Genomic DNA, 21,626 nt, shown 5'->3' on the forward strand with positions numbered 1-21,626 from the left:
GCATCTTTTCACACCTTCCAGAAGGTTTTGTAGTGTAGGTTGTGAAAATTGTTTTGGTAATTAATAGTTGGATGAAAATCATACTTCTCACTGCATCCCACGGATAAAAATATCTCCCATGCAAAACCATGACAATGAATGGGGAGGAGGAGATCACCAAAATCTGTCGTATTTCACCTCCTGCAATACAAAACCAAACCCCCAGCTCTGCTTCTGCAGGCAGCTCCTCTGGAGAGGGAGCAGGATCAGACAAGGATCTGGTCACTAGGAGTGAGGGGAGGTCCCGGAAAAGTGTATGATTTATGTCTGAAGGGAAAAGTGTTTTCCAGAAAGGGTGATGAATTCTGGAATGTTCTGCCCGGGAAGGTGGTGCAGTCCCCATCCCTGGGTGTGTTTAACAAAGCCTGGATGTGGCACTGGGTGCCAGGGTTCAGCTGAGATGCTGGGGCTGGGTTGGACTCAGTGGTCTTGTAGGTCTCTTCCATCCCAGTGATTCTGTGAATTCTGTGAAGTATTGACATGAGAGTGCTCCCTCTGAACTTCCAGGACTTTTCTCAAGTGTCCTCTGTGTCTGAGTGGCTGAACAGAGTCTAAAACAACTGGAGACAGGACACCTTGTTTGCTCTCTGGGAGAGGGAAGAGCAGGGCATTGAATCAAGAGTGGAATTTTGCTACAGACCAATTCCTGGATTTGGATTAGCAAGCTAGAGGGTGGGAAAATAAGTCAGTAAGAGCATAACAATAAGTACATAAATCCAGCTGAAGTGGGGTCACTGGAATAAAAAAAAAGAATAAGAAGAATAAGAGGAGTATTAGAATAAAAGAGCTGATGTTTGAGGATTTTCCTTAGTGTAGATGTAGTTTGCTAAAGGCATTAGGTGATAATAGAGGAGAAAGGCCAAGAGAGGAAGGAGGAAATAGGTTCAGAAGGCATGGAGACCCAAATAGAGAGAAAAAGATAGATATAGATACAGATAGATGTAGATATAGATACAGATGGAGATATAGATAGATAATATAGATATAGATGCCTATTTTAATGAGTAGGTCCCCTACAATGGAGTTGATGAAATTGTAGTCTTCCTAACATAAAATTGCATATGCTGCAGAAACTAAATTTTCCAAATCTGTAGGAAAGGAGTTAAGGGCTATGTGATTAACCTGAAGAATAATTAATTTTCTGCATTATTCAAGAAATTAACAGAGTGGTGTTTTCTGCATAGATTATTATTTTTCCACAGTACTTTTGTGGTGTACGCCTTGCTGTATTTGGCTGTCTCCTTCCAGTATAGTTCAGAATCATTTCTCAGTCAGACAAGGTTTTGGTGCAGCAAAGGGAAAGTGTCACCAGTTTTGTGGGAGTGTTTCCTCAACATTGTTGGCAGGAGAGAAGCCAGTATTTAGCTCTGCTTTGGGCAGTCAGTCAGTAATATTTCTGTGTATTTCTAAGAAACTGATCTGAGAAGGTGTGGACTTTGTGGCCTGTCCAAATATCTAGCAGTTATTTATATACAATACAATGACTTCATGCAATGACCAAATTTTTTTTTTTGTTTGTTTGCACCTTAGAATTTTGTCATCTTCAGTTGAGGAGATAGAAAAGGGTTGAATCTTTATGGATCACAACTGTTCTTCAGCTGTATTTTCAGCAAGTTGTAAGATTGTCTTCAGTCTTGAATGCAGAGGAGATTTCAAGTGGAACAAAACCAGGATTTTGTACATATGTGAGGTTGGAGGTACATCCACCTGTGTGTGGAAAAGCACCAGTGAAAAAACCTGAGGTGGAAACATTTTGCACAGGGGATTTGTGTGGGTAACATCCATCAGTGTCAGTGACAGATCCACCAGTGAGCAAACTGACTGCAGGAGAAGTGCTCCTTTACATTTGGGATTTTGTCAACTACACACCTTCCTAGTATTCTTTTCTTTCCAAAATGAATTATAAACTCAGAGAGAAATCTGCTTAATCACTTACAGAAAAGCTGTTGTGCATCTTAAAATCCACTTCACATTTCAGTGTCCCAGCTGATGTTGGTATAAAGGGCACTTAAAGCTCCAGAATAAGGGAAAACTTGGTCTGTGACACTGTTAGCAGCTGAAAGGCCTGATTATATTGGAACTTTCTCAAGTTAAATGCTGTTTCCTATTGCTCCATCACATCTACTGAGCAATTTAAAATAGCAGGAAAAGAGATTACTGGAGATGAATTAAAGCTGCACGAAGATGGAGCTTTGAGGGTTCCTTTTCAGTAGACATTGGAACCACTCAAGTCAGAATGCTCTCCTCTGCACAAATGAGAAAGAAAATGTGTTACCATTTTAATTATTATTGCCTGTTTAACGTGGGATTTCTTGAATAACCATGTCCTTGAATAATCATTTCTTAACTAAAATGACACAATTTTGTAGCCAGTGATCCATGATTTTAAGTATTTGGAAGGGCTATTGATTCACTGAACTGGAAGAAATTAAAGATGTTCAGGCATATTTTCAAAAGTAGAATTACATGTAGTATAAATTATATTTGATCATGTATATTTTATTTACCATTTAAATCATAAAAAAGCTAGGCACATGTAATGCAGCATTCAATTTATCTGTAATAGCTTTAACTGAACATTGATGCTTATGTTTAAATCTGTGTTTATGTTTAAATATTTTTAATTGTTTTTTAAATTTTAAATCTGTGCCTAAGTTTGTATTTAAATATGTTTAGCTCTGTGGAGTGTCATGAGAGCTGCCAGCACCTCCTTTTGTCCCTGTGTTATGGTCCCCTCTACCTATTTGTGTTTGTGCTAGTCACTCTCTAGGTAAATTGTCCATAAGGCCAGTGATTGGTGCTTATGTTTAAAGCTGTGTTTATCTTCAAATATTTTTTTTTTTTAATTTTAAACCTGTGTTTGTGTTTAAATATGTTTGGCTCTGTGGAGTGTCACAAGAGCTGCCAGCAACTCCTCTTGTCCTTGTGTCATGGTTCCCTGTGTGTACCTATTTCTGTTTGTGCTAGTCACTCTCTAGGTAAATTGTCCATAAGGCCAGTGATTGGTGCTTATATGTAAATCTGTGTTTATGTTCAAATATTTTGTAATTTTTATTTTTTAATTTTAAATCTATGTTTATGTTTGTGTTTAAATACGTTTAGCTCTGTGGAGTGTCATTAGAGCCCCCAGCACCTCCTCTTGTCCCTGCGTGTACCTATTTCTGTTTGTGCTAGTCACTCTCTAGGTAAATTGCCCATAAGGCCAGTGATTCCATCAGCAAATTATCCAGAAAATGCCATCAGTGCACATGGTGACACTCGTGCCACTGGTGGCTCTGCTGCCATTCCAGTGGGATAATTAAATTGGCAGGTTCCTCTTGTGCCCAGCACCGTCACCTCCCTTCCTCCGGCTCCTCAGCTCAGACCTTCTCCTTTCCTCTGTCCTCCTAGCTGAGCATCAGCTGCAGTACTGATGGCTCCTCTCCCACCCGACCCTTTTGTGTTGTTTTTGGTTGGCAGTATCACCCTGACAAACAGGAGGCAGACGTGGCGGCGGCCGAGGCGGAGGAGCGCGTGCAGCGGTTCATGGAGATCCATCAGGCGTGGAAAATTCTGGGCAACGAGGAGACAAAAAAAGAGTATGACCTGCAGCAGCGTGGTAGGTTCCTGCCAAGGAGTGCTGGAGTGGCAGCAGCTCTTCAGATAAGCAGGGGCTGGGAGTGGTAGTGAGATGGTATTTTAAAATGCCGAGTGGAATGTTTCTTTCACTCTTGTCCTACTTTCAGACGTGGATCCATTATTTATAGCTTGAGCTACACATACATCAGCTGCTGAAAACACAGAATGACTTCCAACAAAACGTTAGGGGGCATTCTTCCTGATAGTTTGAATTATTGTGGAATTTATACTGATTGCAGACCTTAGCCCTTTTTATTTTATGAAGGTAGCTTCATTAATTGTTCTTAATTTTAAGTTTTATGCTCCATTTTGTTGCAGTTGTTTAGATGTAGGCATTAAACCATCTACACCTAGTGTTCTTTGTGTATGGATTTATAACCAGAACCATTAGGACACATTCTTTTCCGTTGCGGGTGTTAGGTAGCGTTCATAATTCATCCACAGTCTAAAGCAGCCTTTCCAAAGCAGGTTTGTAAATAATATTTCAATATAACATATTAACTAGGCTGCTCTAGCACGCATTCCTTTTTATAGCTCTCAGAAAATAGCTTCTTAAAACAGTGACAGGCTGTTGTGAGAAAGAAAGGGGGGAAATGTAGGTCAGGTCTGTCACACATGGGCTACCATTACATGAAGTGATAGGCTGTCTTTCTGCTCTGGCCTCGGGATAGGAGTCCCTCAGCCTTCCATTAGAACCTTCAATAAATGTATATCCACCCTCCATGTTAATGGGGGGAGTCAATAATAGTGGCTTGCCCCTGGGGAAAACACTCGGTGGCACTCTGCAGTGACACACTGGGGCCAGCATTGACGTGGAGCCACCACCACTGCGGAATGTGCTGATAAAAGGCCACTGTCTGTGCAGCTTGTTATTGAATTCCGGCTTTGTGCACTGGCACACCATCAGCCCCTGTCCCTCGTGCTGATTTTTAACTCCCCACAGCTCCGAGACACAAAGGCACCGTGGCATCTCTGCAGGGTAAAGAGGGTGCTGCAGATTCACAGGGTGAATTCTCCACTTAAACAACTGCAGTGGGTTTGCTTTGTTAATTTGAGATTGCTCTGTTAATGTACTAATGAGTGTGGTGGGTTTGGTGTTGGTTAATCACTAGTGTATTTACTAACTCATTTCCTTGATACAGGATTAGGAGAAAACTAAAACTTTACAAAGGTATAAAGAAAAATTTGTAACAGTAACCAAAAGAAAGAGTAATAAGAATCAGAACAAAACTTTTAGGACACTTCTCGTGGCTCACCACTTCTGTGAGTGCCTCCCATACAAAACCACCACAATAGCCTTGTATTTCAGACTTCATGTGGCTTTGGGAACAGAGGGGAGGGCTGAAAACAGTCATTGAATAAGTGTTTTATGGAAAAAATTGGATCTTGTTCTGTTTGTAATGTAAGCAGTATTAAGATCAGACTTAAATATTTTTTTCATCTCAAAGTTATTTTTTAAATGCCTGAAGGTGATGTCAGAACCTCATGCTATTGTACTCTTACCATTGTAACATTGGTTGTGCCTTCTTTTTTCACAAACTGTATGTGTAGAGGAAAAAGGAAATACTAGAGATTAAGATGGGAATCTTTTCAGTATTTGGTGAGTTTTACCTAAAGCTTAAATCAGACTATGAAGTTCCATTTTGCCTGGGTCAGGTTCATCCACTGGAGTAGAGAGCTACAACAGGATTTTGTTTTCCTTTGGGATTTAAGGACATACAAATATGTCCTTAATCTATAAATCAGTTTTGACTGTAATTTGAAGATTATCTGTATTTTCTGAGATTCTTTTGCATCCAGATGAGCTCTTTGAAAAGCCATCTCAAGATTGACAAATAAAGGAATCAGACTGTACCTCTGTTGAGGCAGGTGTTTGGTGATGGGATGGGGATGGGACATTCTGTTTTAGCACAGAGGGTGCCACTCCCAGGGCCCCTGTGTTTCAGACTCAGCCACACCTGGCACACATGTGCAGTGCTGCTGCATTCCTTCCAGCATGTTCCCTGGCAGCAAAATGATGGGGAAATAAATCCTACTTCTTTGAATGCCTGTCAAGCTGCTTCTGAAGCCATGATTCTAGACAAATTCATAGACGCTGCCATAAAGGCTCACAGAAACAAAGGAGTGGAGGCAGCAGCTAAGGGGAATAGTTATGAGAGAGATAACACAGCCAGTTGGTAAGGTGCAGAGGAAGGCCAGGAAGCGGGATCTGAAGGATGCCAGTGTGTGCGTGAGTGCGGCTGCCCACCAGCAGGAAGCCCTTTGCACTGCAGTCTTTTCCCCATTTCACAGATTGTTTGTATGTACCTTCTTGTGTTACACTTACTAAAGCTTAATTACTGGGCTCAGAAAGTAGCCAGAGAAGTTACAAGGATGTGAAATTCTGTGAGGCTCTATGGTTTTAATTTTCTTTTTGTTTGGATTCTTGAGACCAACAAGTGAATGTGCTTTTATATCTTAATACTGCTTTTCTCTGAAGGTTTCTTAATAATCTCCTATTTTTTTTTCTGCCTTCAGGCCGTAGCATTAAAGGGAAGGGACAAACCACAAACTGTTCAGAGGTTAGACTCAAATACTTATCCAACTTTTTCTGATCTGGAAATCTTATAAGAAATGCCTTTTTGTATGTTTCTTGAATTTTTTCCAATTCATTGTTTGGTCATATAAGAATACCTTTTTATGATGATGAATCTTTTGCTTTCAGTATGAAAGTTTGGGGATGGAAAAAAAATCTGCATAACAATTTACATATGAAGAATGGACTTGGGGTTTTTTTGTCACTAGATTTTCTTCTTTGATTTTTCCATTCTTTGTTTGATATCCCACTTTAAAAAGATGAATATGCAGTTAAAATCAAGCTTGACTCTGATAATTACCGAAATTTTAATGTGGATAAAACCTGTTTCACATTTTTCACATTAGCAATCACCTGAACCCCGAAAGTTCATGCTTTTGTGACACAGCTGGGAAGAAGAAAAACTTCTCACAGAATCAGAGAATCACAGAGGCTGGAAGAGACCTTCCCAGGCCATCCTGTGAAGATCAGTCTCCCCCCTGAAGCCAGTCCTCACAGCCAGTTGCTCAGCTTGGCTTTAGTGCCTCCAAGGCTGGAGATTCTCAAGCTGCTCTGGGCAGCTCAAGAAGTTGTGCTTAGCCTAAAGCAGCTCTTTTTGTAATACCTGGTCTTTAACACAGGCTTTGCTGACAGTAGCAGTGGTTTGCAGTGTGCCAGGTTATGCTGTGTGTGTGACAGAAGTGGATGTTGCTTCTCCAGCCGTGGATTTGTGGCTGCAGCCCCTCAGCTGGAGCACAAGCCTTTGAACTCTCTGGAGTTAAATCTCATCTGCAACAAGTGCAGGATTGTTTTGGTATTTCTGTATCTCTTTGTTATGAAAATTCTTAACATGACTTCGTTAAAATTTCAAATTAAAGTAAGTGTGATTGCTTTAAATTGAGACAGCAATTAAGAAAAGACTCAGAAAACTCTGAAAAGACTCAAATTTAAGTAATTGTTTTAAAACTGAAAAGCCTGTTCGAAAAAATTAACTTGTGAAAACATCCAATGAGTACTGTGGTGATTTTTATGCAGAGTAGATACTGTGAACAGTATTTGACTGACAGTATATATCTTGAAGTTTAATTGTGTTTGGTTCGAAAAAAAAAATCAATCCTAACTGTGTATGCCTGATAAAGAGCTAGAAGAATCTTTCAAGTATTATGACTATTTTTACTATAACCATAAACTGTTGAAAGGGTTGCATTTCCATTTACTGCTTTCAACCCTTTCCCTAAAACTCAGCCTTAAATAGCCCAAGAAATATTTATTGTATCTCCAAGTGAAACTTAAATACCTTTCCTCTTTTACAATTTCTGAATGACCCAGCAAGAGCTCTAGTAAAGCTTTACTGAACCAAGCTGCTAATAGTTATTTAATGTTGTTCTGTAGCCTGAAAGAATCTCAGTAGATTTTTCCTTTTAATCTCTTTGAATTGCAGGCTCATAAACCTCTCTGATGAGCCTGCCAGTGTTTTCTTAGATCCTGCAGTTGAGACAATGGAGCTGCAGAATCCTTTCACCTCACCTTTGTCAGACAAATCCAATAGATGGCAAAGCCAGGCAGGCTGTGCTGCTGGGGAATTAAAATTTGTTTCAGGAGTTCTGGTGCTCACATTTCCCCCTGGATGTTCAGGGTGGGTCTCAGAAGTGACAGCTCTGTACACAGAGTTTTACAGCCTGAGCAGACATCACAGAACTCAGCACTGGAACATTCCCACTCTCCTTGGGGCTGACAGGGAAAATGGGACACCAGTTTGCTTCAGACCAGCACCAGCAAGGAGCCATGGTTGGAATAACAGCGATGCAGATGAAATAAGGAAGGGCACAAGAAATCTGAGAGCCACTGGGTTGGATGTTGTGCTTGCAAATTCAGCCTGGGCCACGCCTCTGTTTTTAAGTGGCTACCTCTGTTTCTGCTGCCTCAAGGTGTATTAGGCTGGGTAATGTTTTTTGTAGGAGACCTAGAAAATAAAGAAGCTTTGTTCATCTCTGGAAAATGTTCCTCCTGCTTGAACCAGACAGGCAAATAAATGAAGTGTGTAAAGCTGCCTGACAAGAGCTGGTACTGGATTATGTGGGAAGTCAAGAGTACTAACAGAATTTTTTTTTTTTTTTGAGATAACCAGATTTCAGACTTCACAGACTCACAGTCATAGATACACTGAGTTGGAAGGGACTTAGGGGGATCACTGATGGCCGTGCAAAGAATCACACCCTGTGCCTGAGAGCACTGTCCAAACACCTGCTGAGCTGTGCCAGGCTGGTGCTGTGAGCACTGCCCTGGGGAGCTGTTCAGTGCCCAGCCCCCTCTGGGTGAGGAACCTTTTCCTGATATCCAGGCTGAACCTGCCCTGACCCAGCTCCAGGCCATTCCCCGAGTCCTGTCCCTGTCACACAGAGCAGAGATCAGTGCCTGCCCCTCCACTGCCCCTGGTGAGGATGCTGAAGACCACCATGAGGTCTGACCTCAGTCTCCTCTTCTCCAGGCTGAACAGACCCAGTGCCCTCAGCCGCTCCTCACACGCCTTCCCCTCAGGGCCCTCCACCTTCCTCTTGGATGTCTCTAATTTATATCTCTTTTTTATATGGTGGCACCCAGACCTGCCCCAGCACCTGAGGTGAGGCCACTCCAGCTCAGAGCAGAGCAGGACAATCCCTCCCTTGCTCTGCTGGAGATGCTGTGCCTGAGCCTTCAGGATCTGAGCATCAGATGGGGAATAACAATCTCTGTTCAGCCTGGGAATTGTGAGCAGGATTAATTTTGCCCATTGGTTGGGGTCGTTTTTTATTTTCAAAATTACAATTGCAGGGATGAATTAGAAAAGCTTTGTTGAAGTTCTGTTCCCTGGGCTTTGTATTATACCATGTCTGGAACAGAAGAGAAAGCAGACTTTTCCTCAGCTGCTTCTTCATTACTTTAATGGTTGGACTCAATGATCTTAAAGGCGTTTTCCAGCATAAATGATGCTGTGGTTCTGTGAATCACAGTTACTTTACTTGAAGTATGGTAACCTCAGGAATTTGCAGTGTACCAGTTCTCTTCAGGTGGCCCATCTGCCCTTTTTGTACTTTCTAGCAGCGAGGCATGACCCAGACCTCCACCACCAATCCTGTAAAAGTTCTGAGAGAAATCCGGCTTCATTAGTTCCAAATAGGAAGCTCTGCAAGTTTTCTAACTCAGTTTTTTGTTACCTGTAGATGTTGTACACTTTTCATTTCATGCTGTACTCAATGTTGGAAGAGTCTGGGGGATCAAATGGCAGCAGATCTCTCAGGTACAGGCCAGAACTTGACTTACTTTCTGTGCTCAGAGACGCTTTATCATAAATGAGCACTTGGACTGGCCTTCCCCTACAAGTGTTTTTTGCAGGACTTCTTTCTTCTGCAGGATTTATTTCTTTGTAGGCATGTCAGTGGTGTTCTCACACACATGCTCTTGGTGCTTATTGGAAGGTTTTTATTTGACTTCTCCTTCTTCCTTCTCTAGGAATGGGGTTGCCTGACAGACACTGAGAATTCTCCATTTGTGGAGATATTTAAAATCTGCCCATCCTGGTCAGCTTGCTCCAGCTGTGGGTGCAGGAGGCTTTGATAGGTGATCTTGAGAGGTCCCTTTGGACCTCAACTGTCCCACAAGTCTCTGAAAAGTACAGGTTAGCAGACCTTCACCATTGCAGCTCATGGAGTTACAGTCAGGTTTTGAAAGGCATCTACATCAAAACAGAAGTTTGCCCCTAATTTCTCACAAGTGCTGATTTTGGGGTCTTAATTCATTGTCACCATTTATTTCTTTCTCCTGGCTACAAGAGAACATTTTCTATCTTATGCAGCTCTATAGAAACAAAAATTTAAAGAACTACATTTTGAACTGATACAGTGGTCTAGGCAGGACTCTGGTAGGGACCAGATTGACTGCTAGGTATAAAAACCATTAATTTCTCAGAAAACACTGAACATCTGTCATGTTTGCTTTACAGAAGATAACCTGACAAAAGAATGGCCACTTCATGAACAGATTTATCTTGAGGACATGTCCTGGAATGAAGGTACGAGTGCCTTGGTGCTGGTTCCTAATGCTTTTCCTTGTCCCTCTTAATGTTGTCTATTTTTTTTCTGCATCTTGCACCATTGTCTTACTTTAAGTGCTGGTTTTGCTGTATTTCCTGGGACAAAGCTGTTTTACTCTCGGAGATTACCTGGATTAGAACTTAACTTTGTTACATTTGTTTTCCACTCCATCTACACTTCTCCCCACCCTCACCTGCAGTACCACTTTTCACCCAGCTCTCCTCTTGTATAATTGACAGTACATAGATTTTTCCCATTTCTCTTGTGCATCTTCTTGCCCCTCCCATGATGGTAGAATGCCTGTGTTTCATTTTTCATTTGCCACTGTTCCTTCCCTCCTGTCTATTGCTCTGGCTTTTCTTGTTTAATTGCTTTTAATAAATGGCTTTTAATAAATGGCTGATATTTATTTTTTTTTACTTTTTTTTTTCTTTTTATTTTAAGTTGTGACGGGTAAAATCCTACTTTTGTTTCTTCTGTTTTGGTTCCTGGGTTACCAGCCTGTTTTGGAAGCATCCTTGATCTGTATGACTAACACCACTTAGTATTTCCTTTTAGCATCATCAGATTGTGCACCTTGTTATTATGGGAGATTTTGGTTTTGTGGTTTTTTTTTTGAAGAGACTCCATTGGCCCTGGTTGTTTAGTGTAAGAATACCTCAATCACTGAAACATTTTGAGATTATTTGTTGAGCTACAAATGGTAGCACAGATACTGATACTTGCAACCCAGCAGTGGGAGGTTATTTGTTACTAAGAGAAGCTTTGTGAAGAAAAGTCCAAATAAATTCTTCATTCTTCTCCAGCACTAAAGGCATTTTTGTTTTCTTTTTTGGCAGATGAACAACTCTACACTCTGTCCTGTCGATGTGGTGGGAATTACAGTGTCTCCAAGAGTGAAACCGAAGATGTATCTTTAGTTTGTTGTGACACATGTTCACTCGTTATCGAGATCCTGCAATGATTGTTTCAGTGAAGCACATTGAGTGTGACAAACGTTTCAAAAGGCTGGACAAACAAGTGACAGCACCTGCTAAAGAAATGTATGTTAAAGAAGAAGGGGGCACTACAAGAACAAGTTCATTCAGGGTTAAAAAGGACACGTGCCCCATGAGGCTGGGCTTCTCCTTCTGCAGCTGAAGAGCTCATTACTCCACACCTCCAGCCCAGAACAGGAGTTTGTACAACTGGAATGGATCTCCTGATCTAAAGGTTTCTTTCCCAGCAAACAACAGAGTAGCTTCTTCCGATTTCAGTCTGAAGCAGCTCTTGGGCCCTTCTTCTGAGGTTAAATCCTTTTAACAGCTCAGATGACAAAATTCAATCAGGAGGCACAGATGTGAGAACACTTTGAAGATAATGAAGAGCAAGGTTCAGCAGTGGGAAACAGGAACGTTTTCTATTTGTAAGCTAAATGTTTAAGTTCATGAAATCCTCTCAAGGGCTGGAGCCTAGAAGGAGGAGGCAAAGGCTGGCAGCTGGAAGCCGTGGCTGTCCCTGCCCTGTGACAGTGCCATCACCTGGGCAGCCTGGAGCAGGAGCACGTGTTGAGCTGAGGCTCTCTGTGTCAGGACAAACAGAGTCATCATTCCTGAGAGGAAAGCTAAGGAGGAAGCTGGGCTCTGACCCCACTGGGCAGTCAGAGGAAACCCCACAGCACTCCTGGGAGTGACCAGCAGGTCTGGAACCCCACTGGGGCTGTGTTCAGTGCCAGCCCTGGCACCACCTGCTGATGGCAGGCACAGAATTTTTGTTGATGACACAAGTGTATCATTCCCACTCTGAAGTTAGCTATAATCTCAGAAAGAGATATCTTTGTCAAGTAATATTTATGTTTATTCTAAACAAAAATAGTTCAATTCGTTTTAGTAGAAAATACTATGCAAACTGTCAATAGTACTTAAGTCTTTTAATCATCAAGAAATCTGTGGCCATTGGGGCTTGCACGTAGAAATCCAAAGTCATTCAGAGGCCATATCTGTAAAATAAATCACAGTTACAAGAGATTTAATCACAATCCAATATTCAGTGTTTTCATTTGTTATTGGAATTGTTTCATAAACATCATATAATGTAATAACTTTTTTCCTCTTAATTTTCTCAATAATTTTTTTCTCTCTGTGGTAAAGACCTTTGCTCACTGATGTGCTTCTCTTACTAGGAGTAATAAATCCTGTGTATTACAGGGAATCGTTTCATAGTGTGAATTTTACAATTTATACAGGAGATATGCTTTCCTATAGAGAGCCTCATGAATTCTATTGCTTTTTTCACCCTTGGAAATAAATATGTTCCTAAAGAGTGTCTTTCCAATTCAGTGTTTTCTAGCTTGTAAAGCTCTTAATGACTTTAAAGACAAGGTAAGTGTTTTTGGTCCATCTAGGAGAAAAAAGTATCACTCACATGCACCTCCCCATGGTGAGGTGTATTTTTATTTTATTTGTATTTTCAAGATGTGCCTTTGAACTGGAAATACCAGACCTTGGAAAAAAAGATATGCTGGCTGCAGGCAAACTTAAACAAACTTCAACAGAAATGAAGGAGTGGAGTGCCTGCCACCACTCAGGCTCTGGATGAGGCTCCTCTCAGAAGGGACAGTGCACAGTGCTCAAAAGAGCACAGAGTGATGCTGACCAATAAACAAATCCCCTCTCCAGAAATTACCTGTAGAGCTGTTCATGTACTCAGTGCTCCCAGGAGTACTTTAATCTGGACATTCATTACATGTAGGATGGTCTTGGATGCAAAAAAAACGTAATAGTAAAGCAAGGACATTCATTCACTCATTGTCCTTTGTCTCCCTTGAATGTCTGTGTCTCTTTCAAAGGTGACACAAGGGGCTCAGCAGGAAGAAGAGAAAGATGATGCTGAAGAATCAATGCCCTCTGTGGCTCTAAGCCCATAAAAATTTCACAGCTCCTGCCCAAGATGAAGCAGCCTAGACAGAGAAAGGTGGGCTGCTACCTTGTTCTCAAAGCATCTGTCAGTATTTTGGTTGTCTTGCTAAATTGTCCTTAGAGTCTGGTCTTAAGGTATAACAACAGCAACCTAACAGCAACTCTGAGTTCATGGAGCAGCCAGAGCACAGGAGGAGCCTTTGCTGCTCTCTGTGTGGAGTAAAAGAGTAATTGTCTCATTTAAAAGAGCAGCACAGGCAAAGGCTCAGTTATTTCTGCCCCTGTGGTTTGTCCCCAGCACCAAAGGCGGTGCCAGGAGCGGCTGAGGCAGCTCAGGACAGGCCTGGCAGGAGGCAGCAGCAGCAGCAGCTCTCTCCTGGCTGGGGCTGTGCCCTCTGCAGGCTCCTGGCAGCCCCTGGCAGCACTGTGCCCCATCGGGAAGGCAGAAGGAGAATCACGCTCAGGACCTCAACTTGTGTGCATCAGGAAAAGGCTCTTGTGCAAGATCTCAGACAATTCTTGTGGCTCTGGCATGTGCAGTCAGAGAGGAGCACGAGGAACAGCTGCTGACACAGAACCACAGAGGTGATGTCTTGTCTCTGTGCTGATCAGCCGGTGAGCTATTTTAAGCTGCTCACAAAAGTACAGATACAAGCCAACAGCAGAAGGGTATTTGTGATCTTGGTTAGCAGCAAAGCTGCAGAATTCAAAGCTGTCCAGAGGGCCTGTGCTGGCTGCAGGCTGGGTGTCAAGTCTTTGTTTGGCCCTGAAGGCAAGCAGAAGTAAAAGGAAAAAAAAATATCCTATATAACAAATCTAAGCTGATCTCAGTAAAGGCCTGGAGAAGGAAGTTTTTTTGTCTGTTCACTCCAGCACAAATCTCATTTCAGGCAACTCAAATCACACCTACTGTAACTTGACTTTCTTTCAGTGAAAGTAATCAAATTAGCTTTAAATGTTGCTTTGACAGTGTAGTTTGAAATTTGTCACAGTAATCTTAGTGGTAGAGTTAGAATGAAAATGATGTTTTACCTAGTCTGCATGCAGGGAGAACCTGAGGAACAATACTGGTGGTTGGAAAGAGACGGAAAGCCCTCCTCTATGAAACAAAGACATGCCACTCTCTTTAAAGTTCTGACAGAAGTTGACTGTGACTTGCTCATTCAGACTGGCTCTTCCAATTAGCAGCTCTTTGCCCTCTCTGCTTTGGCCCACATAGATAGATTTGATCTGATGGACAGGGCATAAATGGGGCTAACTAGCTCTTTTGAAGATACACCACAGGTCTAGTTCTGACATGGAGCCTAAGCCCAGGGATGCACAGGATATCCTACCTAGGACAGGATGAAGCATGAGTTCTGTCTAAGTGGGATTCCCAGTGCTTTTCCTGAATTTGCAGCTTTGATTTCAGCAGCCCTTTATGGCATGACCTTGTGTTTGGAGTGGCAGGACAAGAATCTGCTGCTGGTATTTCTGTAAGGGTTAAAAACTGCTGCACCAACACTGACTGAGAACCCTCGGTCTGAACTTCAGATAAACATTCATGTTTTGCCAGGAATAGGTTGGCTAAACAAATTCAGCCAGCTAGGTTGGCTAAGTTCACTGTCTTCTGTTGAAATCCATGACTTCCAAATTATATTTGGTTTTTTTTACCAAAAAAAAAAAAAGTAACTTAGCACTGAAAGGCACTGTTACACCTGCTTCTTCAAAATCCACTGTAAGACAAAGCCACAAAAACTTCCATTCTGAAGGCAGTAAAAACTGTTGGATGGAAGGGAAGCCAAAGCTGCAGCAGGCTGCATTAAAAGCACTCAGAGGTTTCCTGGCCAGTGGCCAGCCAGCCCTGTGCAGTCTGTACCTGCTGCCCTGCACTGCAGTGTACAGCAGCAGCACACAGGAGCAACATCACTGTGTGCTCATGTGAGGTATCATAAAGAACCAAACTAGAAACACTCATTTGAAGAACAAATTAATTTTTGCTTTTATTAGGCACCATATATTTAAATCTCACAAAAACTTCAATAATCACTATGCCACTGCCATTAAATAACCGCTGTGAAATCTGGTTAAATTATTTTGATTAATTGTATAATTATTTTTTTTTAACAGACAATGCTCTGGAGTCCTAAAGTAGTGTTTCAATATGAATTATCTGTGTGTGAGTTCCACTCATTGTATAGGGTTTACTTAGGGTTCAGTCCTGTCAGTCACTTCATTAGGGTCTTTCAAACACCTTCCTTGTCAGGACACAAGCTGGACACAAAATCTATTGCTGTGGAGAGATACTGTGACTAATTCTGGCTGTCCATACACACAGGTTCTTGTTATATCCAGTATTTCTTCACATTAAAGCAGTAAACAGCAGCAGCTTTTATACCTATGCAACAGCTAGGAGAAATGCTTTTTTCAGTTGCATTCTCATTAGAGGAGTGTTAGCAGATTAGCATCCTTTGTATCTTAGCAGTCAATAATTCAAGCTAAAACTTGGGTCATAAAAATAGCCCTGTTGGGAACCAGCATTTTCCCCTCTGGTGTCCAGGGCAAGGCAGACAGCAGGAGAAGGGGCAGAGCCCTGAGTAAACACCACGGAAGAACTCAGAGCAAATGTGAGCCAGGAGGAACAGAGGTCACCCAAAATTTGGGTGAGGCTGAGGGGGCCCTATTGTCTGAGGTTTAGAAAGAAATTACTGATTGTGCTCAATAGCTGCAAGGGTTTGGGGTTTTTTTAAGTCCCAAATTGTGTTCATAAATACTGTAAATTAAGGATATAAGGTTTTGTTAAATTGGAAAGATCTAATCTTCCCTGTGTAACACAGGTGTGCTAAATTATGGGTTTGTGGATGTCTTGAAGTATATGGAGAAAACCTTTTTTATTGTTCTGGATGCACAACTTTAAATCCAGCTTTCTTAAAGCAGGTGCATAAGTGCGTAACACACACTCCCCTATTTCTTAGATTAAACTTTTTATGGAGAGGAAATTGTGTTATGTTTCTTCTTTTTGGTACAAGAGTAAATTAGTAATGCAGATAATATTAAAAAAAATTCAGTGTGAAATAAAGTTGTAGAATTGTTGAAGCAAAAGGAGAAGAAAGCATGATGGTTTATACAGTGCAATATTCTTTCAAAGCACTTTTTAGTTTAAAAAGCAGCAAGGCCAGGCTACATGTCCAAAGTATGTGTGCAAGTCCTGGAGAGAGAATCTTTCCCTCCATTTTGTTCTTTGGACCACAGAGCTACAACAGTGAAAAACCATTTTGCAGAGAATCAAAGTAAGGATGAGATGTACATCTGTGCAGTAGGGCATTTGTGTGTACATCTGTGGTTTTATCATGTTTGGATTTGCTTGCAAAACAATTCATTCCATTTTCATAGCAGTGAAAACTACCCAGTGCTGCTCCAAAGTCCTCCCTCCAAAAACCCCGTCACTATTGATTTATCCTTTTACAGCAGGTGGTGGAGTGTTCATGCTTTCCTCTACATTTACTTTGGCCAGGCAGCTGGGGAGACAAATTTCAGTACCTAACACCCACTCATTAAAAATGTATTAATGCAACTGTTTTTAGATAGTAGAAATTCACATACCTTAAGACAAATGCGTCCTCTTATCAGCCCATAAGGAACAGGTCCATAGCACCTGGAATCTGTAGAATTCCTGAGATTATCACCTTCTAACCACACATGTCCTTTAGGCACCTATAAGCAAGATTGAGATGTACAAGAAACCAGAACAGAATGGTGTTAAGCACAGTTTGCCTTACAGTGTTTTTCCTGATTTCTGTGCTCTGTATTTCATGACTGTGTAATGAACTAAATTTTATTGAGTCTAGTAAGACACACTGCCAGATTTAGAGGGATGAGAAGGAGTGCTCCAAAGTATCTCTTCTATCATGTGCTCAAAAACCAATGGTTTGCAACAAAAAACCCAAAATGAAGATGCAAGAGGTTAGACCAATGTGACAGGGTCATTAATTTAATAGACTTCAAAAGAGGTCATTAGGATGTTGACTGAAAATCTGCCCTCCTGTCGCAGTAACAGCATGAACAGGGCAGCCACACACTCATCAACATCCTGGGGCCAGCACCAAGGCTAGACCTGTTAGTAGATTCATGATGAACTAACTGGTAATTGATTGTGACATCAATTACGAATAATCTCATCATTTTATCGGAGTAGGCTTGTCAAAGTTCTAATTAAGATCACAGTTCACTCTATGTGCAGGCAGAATCCACAACACATTATATTGCAATAATGATGATCACAAAACAGCAAATCCCTTTTTATAATTTGAAAATTAATGATGGTGACCTTATACTATATGACAAAGACCTTTCATTGCCCATATATATTATGCATTAACTATATTACATACCACAGATTCATGGCATTCACTGGCTGACTCAATGACAAAATGAGAAATAGCAACATTGCTGTAATAGTTACCTAAATGAGAGTATGAAGCTTTCATATGTGAAAAAGTTGCTCCTGCAAGTCTTTTAAACTAAGATACCTACTTGGAACATACACAATACAATATTTTGTAATGTTTTCTTAAAAAGTTTTCAGATACAAATAACCTCTTTAAAGTTACCAAATAAAATACTTAATAATGATGTTTCTAATTGGGCCTTGTTTCTAAAATTTTAAACCAGGCTGAAAATTTAAATGAAGCAACATATTCTCAATCTAGGGAATATTTAATATGGACTTTAAACTAACATACATTTTTTCCAAAACCAAGTAAGGACTTGAAACATTACTATGAAGTACCCACTTGAAATATTACTACAATCACAATTCAGAGGAAAAACATATGGAAACTAACTAAGTAAATAAACAATTTCAAGTAAAACTCAAAGTACAAGTAGCGTGAATGTTTTAGAATTGAGCCATGCAGTCTCTAAACAAAATAGTCTGCATAAGAGAGAGTTCATGGGTAACAGATGAAACAAAGTGAAATACCACTCTAGAGTAAAGGCTGGTTGTAAACCAGTAAGAACAAATGCAGGTCCCCCGCTGAAGGTGGTACTTGTAGGTGTCTGGCCAGGTAACACTCCCTGGGAACCTGGGCTTTAATGTGAGGCCCTTGCTTAGCCATGCTGCCACGTGCCTGTCACCAGACCAGCATCCCAGGCTGGCACTGTGCTGCCAGAGCCCCTCTGCCGAGCCGTGGCAAATGTGCCAGCTGTGGATTGAGGCACAACAGGTCACTTGGGCAGAATGAAACACACTGCAGAAAGCATCTGTGAGCCTGGCCAACCCTCCCAGGCAGCCCTGTATTCCTGTGGCACCAGGAAAGGTGCTGTGGGTGTGTCAGAGGGCACAAAGCCTGCCCTCAGCATTTCAGTATGGGAGCAGCAATGTCTAAGCCCTTTTGAAACCCACTGGTACCATCTCCTGCCACAGGTATAATGGACTGCCACCTCCTTTGTCTTTGACTGATCCACTGCTTCAGCCAAGCTCCTCTACTGCTTGTTCTCCCAGTCCTTCCAGACAGGAATTCCCTATTCAGCTTGTCTGTCACCTTTGTTGTTTGGAAGGCTGATCACATTCCTGGCACATGCACCAAAGGGTTTCCTCTGGGAAGGCCAGCTGATTCCAGCTAGAGGACTTTGGCCCTCCTCCTACCCAAGCAGCTTTGCAAACAAAAAAAACTAACCAGAAGTCAATTTATACATTTTAAAAGCTTATATCTGGAGTCAAACAACCTGTGTAGAATATACATCTTGTGTTTTTGATAGGTCTCTGTTTGAGCATGTGCTGTCACTGCTGTTTGTTCCTCAGAGATTCCATGGAGCACAGCCTGTTCAGGATGTCCAGCAGGCTAGTTGGATGTTCATGGTCACTTAGTTCAGTGGACCCAAAGCACTCCCTGTGTCCACACTCACACATGAGTTTGTCTCTCTTGTGGAAAGAACAGTACAAGGCAGCACCTGACCTTGCTAGAGCAAACTCCCCTGTCCAGCACCTACTGGAATAACGAGTCAGACAGCAAACTGCTGTCCCTGGGACAGACTCCCTCAGCAAACTCACAAACAGGACAAGCTGGAATCACTAAGATATAGAAAGCAAAGCCACGCTAACATTTCATGTTGCTGCAAAAGCATCACTTCTAGCAACGTGCTCCTGTTTCCCTGCCAGCTCCCCTTGTGTTGTTCTGGTTCCTCTGCTTCCTCACATCTCCCAATTCACTGGCAGAATGTGATGCTCATCTTTTACTGTGAAAAATAAAGAACCACTCGTGACTCAAGTATATGCAAAAGCTTTCTAGAACACTTCCCATATTTCCACCAAGCTCCAAAATGACAAAAAATAAAATAAATTGCCTGCAATGGCATAAAACTACTTCCAGTACTAAGAATAATTATTGTCTAGACAAGATGTTCACAGTTTGCATTCCAGGCAGAACATTTGCAGTAAAGTGTCCTCCTACATCCTGAAATTCACCACTTAAAATAATTTTTGCAGTTCTCCCTGGAAGGTATGACTGGGCCCTACACCTCTGAATTTAGCAGTAAGAGCACTGTCACAATATGTGATTCATCTAGGGATAATGCACCTTTGTAGAGCATCTGTCCATCACCTAGGCACCTCACCACAACCTAGAATTAAGTCAAGCAATAAAAATCACAAGAATTACAGGAAAATGTAAAACCAAATACCAGTGACAGGCCATAATCATTAATTAAAAAAAAAAATAAATAACAGAAGTAGTATAAGCCCCTTTGAAATAAAGACCCGTGCCAGAATCCTCCTCTATGCACCAAGCCACGTGTACACCACACCACTGATCTCAGTGGGACTACTCACAGGGAATAGTTCACTTGCAGTATCAGAGGCCAGGACCCAATCTGAAACACTGCAAAGCTCTGCAAGCACACTAGCTGGGAATAATATTCACCAAATAAAAAAAATTAACCGTTAAAAACATGTAGTTTTAGTAAGAATGTATTAATTGCACAGCAATGGGCTGCTGCTGCCAAAAACCCCAAGGCAGCAGGAAAGCCACTTGTGTGACAGCTCACAGGGTTGCACTTTGGAATCTACAGGCAGTGGACCTCTTAAAGAAAGCTAAGTGCATCCAAGAAGTGCCACTGAAATCACAGTTCCCTCTACCCAGAGGGCCAGTGACTGCAAACCCACACTGATGAGGGGTAAAAGCATTGCCCTGGGCTGGGCAGCATCTCTGATCTCCCTGCACACAGGCCACAACTAAAGATGGGAAAGTCTCACACACCCAGCAGCTGAATTTTCACAGAACACACAATAGTGGGAGTGGGACTCTGCAGAACCAGCAACTCCTGAGCAGTGCAGGCTGCTGTGAAACACAGCCTCTGACTGTCTGCAGGCAACTCCCTGTGCCTCAGCAGCCCCTGTGGCCCTGCTCTGTGCAGATTACCCGAGGATTTACCTCCCTTGTGCTCAGGCAGAACCGGTTATCTGCAGCGCTGCTTCAAAGTGTGACAATGAAAGACACCACCAGACACAACCCTGCTCCCTCCCCAGGCTCTAGATCAGAAGAACAAGACTATCCTTGGGAAAAACTGAACCGCAAGCAGAAGTTCATCTCTTTCACCCCAAATAAACATCTTCCACTGCATCAAACTGGCAAAATTTGCAGAGCTGGTGGAGTTTATGCAGTGGCAGAACTGAAGTACAGGGCAGGCATTTGATGCATACTCACCAGCATAAAACATTAATTTACTTAAAGGGGCGGAATCATCAAATAATTATATTGTTTTGGTCTCTTTACATGATGCCAAACTTTTTTAATTGATTATTCAATTATCTTCAAACCCAAGAGATAAGAACCCTGTGCTGCATTAACTAAAATATTAGGAAACTCACGTATTGCAAATAAAGCTAACAGAACTAAATTATCTGCCTCAAAAATACCCCCAAACCCAGCTAACTGAATACAGACTTCTGTGGTTTGGGGTTTTTGTTCCCAGAGAGCTTTTGCTAGTGATTTTAGGGCACTTCTAAACATGAATGTCTTGCAATCTCCAAAAACATCAGCACATACAATCAGCTGGGAGTAGACGTTTGAACTTTTGTAAGGTCACAGGTATTCACATCACCTCCAGCAATATCAAAGTTTCCAACTTACGAAGAACTTTAAATAATTCCCGTCTTTTCAGTTCAGAGGCTTCCTTCTTGAGCTATGATAAGAACTAATCTCAGTGCTGGACAAAAGAATAAAGTCTGCAAGTTCTCATCTATCCCTACTAAGGTCTATTTAAGTGCCTCCCACTTTGGTACAAGCAACAAATGTAATTGCTTCATGGCCTGCGGGTGTTCATTTAACAAAAGGAGCTTTTGTGAATAAACCACAGGTGTTACCTTTCTTGATTAAAGTGAAATATGATGAAAGATTCTACAATATCAAATGACAAATGTACTAAATACTGATTAAATTGCCTTATTTAAGTAAATTGCATCTAGTTAGG

At 41.7% G+C, this 21,626-nt stretch overlaps 2 protein-coding genes across 4 annotated transcripts in view; one reads left to right on the forward strand and one right to left on the reverse strand.

Annotated features, from left to right (window-relative positions):
• The window catches only part of DNAJC24 (DnaJ heat shock protein family (Hsp40) member C24), a 31,901-nt gene extending 19,943 nt beyond the window's left edge, over nt 1–11,958 (forward strand). For all 3 annotated transcript variants that reach the window (XM_039725128.1, XM_039725126.1, XM_039725127.1), the window contains exons 3-5: nt 3,499–3,637; nt 10,191–10,259; nt 11,121–11,958. In XM_039725128.1, the coding sequence (XP_039581062.1) occupies nt 3,499–3,637; nt 10,191–10,259; nt 11,121–11,245 (333 nt within the window). In that variant the 3' untranslated portion in view covers nt 11,246–11,958. The remainder of the gene's footprint in view (nt 1–3,498; nt 3,638–10,190; nt 10,260–11,120) is intronic.
• Nucleotides 11,959–12,095: 137 nt separating this feature from the next.
• The window catches only part of IMMP1L (inner mitochondrial membrane peptidase subunit 1), a 31,717-nt gene continuing 22,186 nt past the window's right edge, over nt 12,096–21,626 (reverse strand). The window contains exons 5-6 of the mRNA XM_039725125.1: nt 16,761–16,871; nt 12,096–12,259 (exon numbers count right to left, since the gene is read on the reverse strand). Of these exons, the coding sequence (XP_039581059.1) occupies nt 12,191–12,259; nt 16,761–16,871 (180 nt within the window). The 3' untranslated portion in view covers nt 12,096–12,190. The remainder of the gene's footprint in view (nt 12,260–16,760; nt 16,872–21,626) is intronic.

The sequence above is a fragment of the Passer montanus genome, unplaced genomic scaffold (genome assembly GCF_014805655.1).
Source record: "Passer montanus isolate IOZ18808 unplaced genomic scaffold, ASM1480565v1 scaffold54, whole genome shotgun sequence".
Lineage (NCBI taxonomy): Eukaryota > Metazoa > Chordata > Aves > Passeriformes > Passeridae > Passer > Passer montanus.